The following is a 9,081-nucleotide window of genomic DNA, read 5'->3' as shown; positions in this document are numbered from 1 at the left end:
AAAATTTTTAACATTGCTCACGTTTGTAAATTATGTTAACGAAGAGTCTGCTGCCTTGTATTATATGTAAATTCAATTATTACTTTTTCCTACCAACGAATAATTTAATTGATAATAAATTTTCTTGAAGAAAACATGTATACACTAAACAGGAATAACTTATTTATTATTTTGATAATTTCGTAACAAATATTGATTTAAATTATATGTGATGATTGTGGAAGTGAAAACCTATGTAGTAAGCGGCAATCAGTCACGAAATTTAAATTTCATCTATGAAAAACTTCTTTAATCCGATGAGAACTAAACCTAACTCAAGAATTGACTTTAATAAAGAATTTATGTTAATTTATTATAAAGGACGCATCTTTATGAACGTTCTACGCAATAATTAAGTATATACATAGGCGGCGCGACAATATTGCAACACTGTACAAAAGACTATACAAATTTACGCTATATGTGAGAACTTCTTACCTTTATGGATTGTACGGCATAGTTTACACCGTTTGCGTACCAGTGGGTTTTGAAAAAACACGATCGAAAAAGCGCCAAGGAGCGCGATCGCGATTACGTGCCGAAAAAAACCGAAGAGCGTGATAGCGCTCCTACGAATACGCGCCGAAAAAAACCGAAGAGCGCGATAGCGCTTGCCATATTCAATGCGTTAAACAATGGAGCCGCGCTCAAGTTGGCCGTCAGTTGTCTGTTTCGGCCAAATGCCCTGGCGTTTCTCGACAGAAAATCTGAAGAGCGCGAAAGTGGTTCGTGGTACGCAAACGGTTAAGGATTATAAAGCTAGATGAGAATCACTAACAACGGTTCCTATTAACCGCAACTAAACTATAAAAACAATAAATTCCTTACTTAAATTAATAACTAATTTATAGTCCCTTACTTAAATTAAAACCTAGAAGAATGTGCTGAATAAATTAACTTTAAAATATTTCATCATATTTATTATAATCATCGAGTTATTGTACGATTCTCACTAATTGAATTCAATTTAGATTTCTACATGGATTAAAGGAGACACATTGAATGCAGTTAGCATTAATAAAACTTGTAACGAGGCGAAAGGAGAAGAAGACAAAAGACTATCGTCATTGAGGCTATTTCTGGACCAATCGATAATTCCGTTGACCACGATCGAACTTTCTAGAAGCATCGAGACGTGGCAAACTTCTTAGTTACCAAATTGTTATTAACGGTTCATGGCTAGCAACGAGGTAGCATATATAGAGGGATCTTGCTCAGATTCGACGCTACACCTGTGAGAGAGGACGAGGTAAGCCACGGCCGCTCACAGGGTAGTCAGGGAGAGGACGGCCATGATGGCCGGCCGCCATCCGGACATAGGGATACGATAGCCTTGCAGGGTAGTCAGGGAGAGGAAGATGAAGGCAGAGGTCATGAAGGCCGGCCGCCCGCTGTAGAGATCTGTAGAGGTTCTTCGGTGACCATGATGGTTGGAGAGGACGGCCAGGAAGGCCGGGCGCCTTCCGGACATAGGGATATGATAGCCTTGCAGCGTAGCTTAGATCTATTGGGAGAGGACGGCCATGAAGGCCGGCCGCCTGATAGTAGTAGATGTTCCATTTGATCAAAGTTGCTTTCGTTGCTCCCCATAGAAGTTAGCAAGGAAATTGATCAAAGTATAAACCTGTAACACCCTGTAACCTGCTAATTAGAATATATCTCTTTTCGTCCTCAGTAAACCATATATCCTGTGGCATATATCCATTCTATCAACCACTTCCCCTGACATTCCCGCTACAAACTTTATTCAATATCGATATACATTGGACATTACTTAATATATTTATAATTAATTATTTACAAGAGTCACTTTTTTCTCATAATTAATTAAAATAGGATTATTACAATAAACTATAAAGTGAATCAAACAACAATGAACCGGACATGAAGATTCCAATGGTTTATCTCGCGAAGTCGCGTGCACAGTGCGAGTCTGATGGCAAGAATTTACTTCCGGTTGAGCTGACTACGTTTTGTGCACTTTCGCGCGGGGATGCACTACACATGGGGGTAGGTTTTGACTTTACCTCTGACAGGCATGGCACTTGACGCTTTCACGCGCGTCTTATGGTGGTGCGTACAAGTTTTATTTCAGGGAACACAGATCTATGCGTGTCGTATAAATTCTCTAAGCTGGACGCGCGTTATGTTCACTTCGATACTGGGCGGTGTTTTGAAATCGTAGCTTTTGTTAATTCTTCTCTCTCTATATATAATGCAATAAGAAACTATTCCGTTTACTTCCGACGATTGAACAGACCAACGTGAATGGGAGGTACTTGAAAACAATGCTGTTAAAGATGTAACTTTCTATCACAAACCAGTTCCTCCATCGTCCACGTTACTTGCAGTATAGCTGATATTATATGATTGTTTACACGTCACATAGTAGCAGTTTACAGAATAAATGCAGATGTCGACAGTCATATTTTTTCAGCGGTTCCTCGACTATTTTGTGTTCCTCTGAACATGAAATAAATTCTTTTGATTTTCTCTTCACAGTAGATCATATCTTTAGATAGACATTCACAATCGCTAGAAATCATTGTCCCATCCGGATATATCGTCTGGCGGTGGTGGATCTGAATCCGGTGGGTACTCGTCAAAGTTTGTGGTGTCCGTGGCACCTTGGACACGCGGCATAATCGGTGGTTCGAGGGTCCGTGATCTCAGACCTTCCCAATTGAAACCATCAAACCATCTAAACATAAAAGTCGGTGTTAAAATATAACTCTCATAATATCATAATTAGAAAATTCATAAATTTTACAAGTATATAATGTAAAGTCATACTTACTTGTGTTTTTGTATTTCGCTAATACCACCCTTTTGATAACCAAGACGCTCTGCTGGATTGTCCCTGTAAATAAGTAAATGTTTAATTGTTTTCAGTCATCTTAATTTAAAATAAGTAAATAAATAAATATAGGAAATATATTGTGGAACATTAGAATGCGGATTAAAGTATAATTAGTTTGTTTAAAAATCACTTATACTTGTATAGTTAATAGTTCGTAAGATGTCTCAATGTAATAACGTAAATAATAAAGAGAATTATATACTAAAAATAATGAATAATAGCATATAAATAAGAACAATAAACAATTTAAAGTTTAAATCACTAATTGTTGAGCGTACTAAAACAGGTGAGTTTGAAATGTCATCATTCCATAATAGTTTATATTCATGAAACTTTTTAACTCATAGTTTCTTTTTATGTGTCCAATGATTACTATAAATTTATATATTATATATTACTATAAAAAACATACATTATATTATGCACCATCATCGTAAGTTAAAATTATGAAAAATATTAAGTAGCGCTTAGAAGAAGCTATATCTATTGGTATTATTATACAATTGAGCAGTAGTAGAGTCCAGCTTTTACCTGCAAAGCTTCTTAATCAGTGCTGTTGCGTTCCGTGTAATCGATCTCGGGAATTCGATGGCGTCAATTCCTTTTAGAATAATGTTATAAGTTCTCATTGGATCGCCGCCAGTGAACGGTGGTGTACCCGTGAGAAGTTCAAACATTAAAACACCAAGGGACCAATAGTCAGCGCTGATGTCGTGTCCTTTATTTAGAATGACTTCAGGTGCAACATACTCAGGTGTGCCGCAGAAAGTCCATGTTTTTCTTCCGTGATCCAAATGCTTGGCGAAGCCGAAGTCGACAAGTTTAACGTATCTGTGAAGATAAATTGTTAATTAGAATTGCTTAATTATATTTACATTAATTCTAATATTTAAAGAGGGAAATAGGCAAATTTGATTTCATTTTTAATTTGGTTTTGAATTACATACAGTATGTAATATCTACTATATTGCGCATCTTCATGCAAAATAAAAATTGTCCTCATCAATTGCAAGACCTAGTAACTAAGTATACATCTTCTCCTTTAATAATTTAAACATCCGTATTCTCAGTTTCTTTTAATCTATAATTATATAATAAATTATACACGTCTTGTTAATCTGTCGTTTCCATAAAAAGTTTGTGGTTCACTTTTCATGTAGAATTCGCTAAAACGCCGACAAAAAGATTGTAAGTCAATTTTTTCAAGATCACTATAAAGAGGAAACATCCCTCTAAAACAGCCTGCCACTCCTTTGTGCAACAAAAATCGAAGTTACATCAGTTTATTTACCCGTATTTGTCAGTGTTTTAGTGATCCTTTAATTTATTAGTCTCGTTCACTGTTACACGGTGACAGTAATCTTATTTTGTCCGACCTTACCCTTGGCTATCAAGAAGAAGATTCTCTGGTTTGAGATCTCTGTAAATGATGTTCCGAGAATGAAGATAATCGAAAGCCTCGACAACGCAGGCAGTGTAAAACCGCGTTGTCCCGTCGTCGAAATGTCCTTTGTCCCTAAGCACCGTCCACAGCTCCCCGCCGAGACAGGCCTCCATTAGCATGTAAAGGTACTTCCTGTCCTTGAAGGTTTTGAACAGCTTCACTATGAAGTCGCAATCGGCTTCGCCCATGATCCTCTTCTCGGACATAATATGTTGCTGCTGTCTCGTCTCGACGATCTGCGCCTTTTTCATCTGCTTCAGGGCGAAGGATCTCGAACTGTCGCCAGATATTTGAACTAATTCGACTCTTCCAAAACCGCCCACTCCAAGGGTGGCCAATGGCCGTAGGTCTTGCAGCCTCAGTTCTCTGAATTCCTCGTTCAATCTGCGTTCAAACATTATCTTCATCATGAGTCGGCTCATTTTATAGTATTTCCAAAAGATTTCGCTTAATCGTTTTGTCCTTGAATTCAAAACTTTATATTCTAACAAAGATGGCGGCATTTAGGTTTCGAAACAGAAGGCAAAGCTTAATATAAGCTTAGTATAATAACGTTGGTTCTGTTACTTCGTATTTCAGCTTTCTTATGTGTATAAGTGGAAATGTAAGAAAGTATCTTCGCGGGCATTGAGATTTAAAAGACAAGTGAAAATGGCAATTATAGTTGTCAAATAAGACGTTTTCAAGAATATTCTTGACTCCCGAGACACGGAGTAAAAAGTGACCGCAACAAGAAGAAATAAATAGAGATAAAAATTGGAAAAAAGTCGAAATTAAGTCGACGTTTCGCTCGTCGAAATTAAATGTCTGACAAGATTGATGTGATGTGAACCGTTCGATGAAAATTTCGACGAACACGCCATTTAATAAACATAATTGTTTGTCAAGCGAAAACAAACGAATGTACAACGAAGAATTAATATTCGGTGGGTAATCGAAAACCAATGCAACAAAAAAATGTTCGAATTTCCAGATTCGTATGAAATAACCATCTGGTTCCCCCGATACCGCCATCATGCACTGCCATTTAATAATACTCGGAAGGATTTCCTAGCATCCTCCCTTTCCCAAGAGTTCACCTCATTGCGAGGAACCGGCAATTAATGCAAATTGCCGGCGGGTTTTAGAAAAAACGAAACGTTAACTTAATTGCCGAACCATAACTTACACTGAGATCGTGCACTCTATTCTTCCATCCTAGTGGCAAGCGTGAAACACAACGCACAGAGACGGGGAGTTTAACGAACGATTCACGCGCGATTACAGCCGCGTATAATTAGCAGTAACGAGAGCTAACGTGATTAATAACAACGACGCTGTTACCAACGCGATAGCGTTACCATTCGCGAATTAAGCAGACGCTCACCTTCTTCCTGCTGCCAGCTCGTCTCTGTACCGCGTACGGATCTCGTCCAGGGACGAAATCAGCTGATTGAACGTTTCACGATCTATCACCAGACAGCTCACACCTTCTGGATCGTCGGCGATGATATTCGCTGTCCTCAGATCATCTCTGCGAACACGTCAGATACATACATTTATATAGAAACATCTTGCAGAGTTGGCTAGAAATCTGTCTATCGTGGACAATATTAAATGTTGAAATTTTACATCCCGAAAACATTTATTAATAAGCCTTCCAAGATTCAAAGTTCGAGATACGTAAATAATGATCCTAAAATCCTGCTATGTATTGAAACAATTTCTTGTATTTGTGTATAGGTATTTGATAAGTATTTATGTATATATATATATATATATTATGTAATAGAAAAAATTTTATGTTATAATAGATTTTTATTACTGGTATAGTTTATATGAAATGTTTATGAACTGGTATAGTTTATTGATATAATACATTTTTAATGTAAAATTTGATTGCATCGAATTTACATTCCAAATTTTAATTGTAATAGATTTTTGATAGAAATTTAATTAGAAATCTGTTATTGTAATGAAATTATATATTAAAGATTTATTTTAATTGACTACGTTTTATATTAAAAATGTAGTTTACTTTAATCTATTGTACCATGCCTGTCAACCATTGTTTTTACAACAGCTGTTTATGTGCTCAGCGATTTTTACAATGGAAAAAAGTATTATGGGGAATTATGAACATTGTATTCGCAAATTGTTTTAATTTCATCACTAACCAACTCATTTATTAACTCCAGCTTTTCATTTATCCAGAATAATTCCAGTGCAACATTTCTACCTTTGAACTACACAGCAAGAGTATTTTAATAAATTTTTATAAGATTTTCAGAAAAATCCGTGTGCACTGCATACCTAAAAGTACTTTAATAAATTTTGACAAGATTTTTAGACAAATCCCAAAACAATATTTCATAGTCTCAGGAAACACAGTGCTATCATCGCAGGGTTAATTTCCAATTACTCATAATTCTATACTCCATTTCTTAAGACTCCCGCATCCTGTTCCAGCAATAAATGTTTGATGGTTCACCCTTCTTATTCTGCCAATTATCTCCTTTACACTGCTGCCCTTTGTTCTCATGACGTCTATTTCCATTTTAAGCATCGAGGTAAGTCTACGCGTCTTTTAACTTCTCACTCTGAACCCCGTTTTTATCTCACTCTCCATTTTTCCTTCCAACGATTCTTTTTAATTATATCTTTTTCAACACCTGCAATATCTCTGAAGGTTTTCTTATTCTTTTTCCGTGCACGCGGAATTGTAAAAACCTTGACGCAACATATACCGTGAGTTCGTTCTTAATTAACCCTTATAATCTTCAATGGCTTTCGCGACGTTCAAAGAGACGGTAGTATAATAGGACCTCGGTTATCCGAACGAATTAGAAGAACGTGGACGTTCGGATAATGAAACTGTTACTTGGATAAAGTGTTATAATAAATTGTTATCATAAGTAGCATTATTATAATATACTGCATTGTTACAATAAATGGAATTATATATGGATGTTCTTAGAATTCCATCGAATTATTTATATCTGAAAGAGGATTGGACAATAACAGGATGATAAAAGGTATTAGAACTTTGGACAAACGAGGTTCTACTATAATTAGGTCTCATAGTTTCAATGTATGCCAAATGTAGATTATCTTATAATTACGACATTAATCATTATTTATAATAATACTAATTTCTTGTATAAAATAAATTATAATAACGCAGATCTTAAGACATGTTTAGAATCCTAATTATTCGAACAAGAAAGGATACAGTTTAGCTATTTGTCAACAAGAATATACTATTTTACAAAAATTTTACAAAAGGTAAAATAAAAAGTTTACTTTTTCCAATTTGGAAACCTGTAGACAAAAATATTAAACATTGTGTATGCATACTTATTATGTTTAATTTCATTTAACAAATATACAATATAAATGTATAAAGATCTACAGGTTGATCATAAATATTGCAAATCTAATCTAGTATATATATACTAGCTATCAGATTGTTTATACGTAATTACGGACACACTGCTTTGACACATTGCTTTCATACTTTATTGATTTTTATATGAACTACGAGAAGTTTTTCAATGTCATAGGTAATGAATAACGGCTTTTTGGAAAGCACGGTAAAGGAATTAAAGAAATATATTTACCCTTGGAGAGCTTTTTCACCGAAGAAATCGCCTTTGCCAAGCGTCCTGATGTATTTGTCTTCTGGACTGTCAGGTTGCTTTATCGTTACACGCACTTGACCTCTGCTTATAATGAAGAATGTGTCTCCTCTTGCTCCTTGTCTGATTATGTAGTCTCCATTGTTGTAGAATGTCTAGAGAACAGAATACACAACAAAGTCAGAAACGGATCAGATGACACACGATATCAGAAATAACAAAATAGAATGCAGGTTCGATGTACTTATACAGCAAATGAACAAATGTTCAAAAGTTATAAAAACGTTTTTAACAGCTTACCCAGTGAACATATTTTTTTCTAATTACATTTCAACGTTTTCGTTCAAATACTATTGTAAAATGTATTGTTTGTCATAACTCTGTCACTGTGGAGAGAATGTTTCAGCAAATGTTATTAACGGAGTGTGGATTTATATGAAAAATAGAAATTTTTAAGTCGTAAAAATCAGAAATTAAATAACGTTTTCTTTTAACGATTTTAATAAATTGAAGAGAATGCGACATGATCATTTCTAACATAATGCATAAATAAGAATTAATGAAATCCACAGTCTAGTCATTAACCAACTACATTGTCTAACTAAAAAGGAATAAACCGTCTTCAATCAACGATTGAAAATTTATGTTACATTGAACATAACATTAATCGAGCTTATTCATTAAAAAAGATAATGCGACAACAGCCGCAAAGGCTGCTAAGAAAGTACAATTGTAAAATATTATAATAGCTCACCCCATGGATTCATCAACTGGTAGGAAAGCTAATAGAATAGAAAATACGTAATAGTGTAGTCTGTATGCAATAATAAAATTGCACGAACTTCCAAAATATCAATTAAATATGTAAATCTCACCTCTTCCAAGACGTCCGAAATTTTGATTAACGTTTCCTCGGGTAAGTTTTTGAAGATAGGAACGCTGAAATAAAATGAAAAATTGATATCAGTACATCGGTGCTCCAACAATTTTAGTCATCGTTAATAATAATATTATCTCAGCTTGACGGTTTTAAAATGAAAGTTTAGTTTATAATCTCCTATCGGGAATCCTTAGAATTTTACCTCGCAATGGAAAGGTTTAAAATTAAAACAAAAATTAAT

General features: G+C 35.1%; 1 protein-coding gene across 4 annotated transcripts in view; it reads right to left on the bottom strand.

The window, feature by feature from the left end:
• Positions 1-1,047: 1,047 nt before the first annotated feature.
• For (cGMP-dependent protein kinase for) overlaps positions 1,048-9,081 on the bottom strand; it is a 158,858-nt gene continuing 150,824 nt past the window's right edge. For all 4 annotated transcript variants that reach the window (XM_078176487.1, XM_078176490.1, XM_078176489.1 and 1 more), the window contains exons 4-10: positions 8,836-8,899; positions 7,943-8,115; positions 5,710-5,856; positions 4,281-4,727; positions 3,431-3,730; positions 2,837-2,899; positions 1,048-2,740 (exon numbers count right to left, since the gene is read on the bottom strand). In XM_078176487.1, coding sequence (XP_078032613.1) covers positions 2,575-2,740; positions 2,837-2,899; positions 3,431-3,730; positions 4,281-4,727; positions 5,710-5,856; positions 7,943-8,115; positions 8,836-8,899 — 1,360 coding nt within the window. In that variant the 3' untranslated portion in view covers positions 1,048-2,574. The remainder of the gene's footprint in view (positions 2,741-2,836; positions 2,900-3,430; positions 3,731-4,280; positions 4,728-5,709; positions 5,857-7,942; positions 8,116-8,835; positions 8,900-9,081) is intronic.

This window comes from Augochlora pura, chromosome 3 (assembly GCF_028453695.1).
Source record: "Augochlora pura isolate Apur16 chromosome 3, APUR_v2.2.1, whole genome shotgun sequence".
NCBI classification, from domain to species: Eukaryota; Metazoa; Arthropoda; class Insecta; order Hymenoptera; family Halictidae; genus Augochlora; species Augochlora pura.
This window is presented reverse-complemented; position numbering and strand designations above follow the sequence as displayed.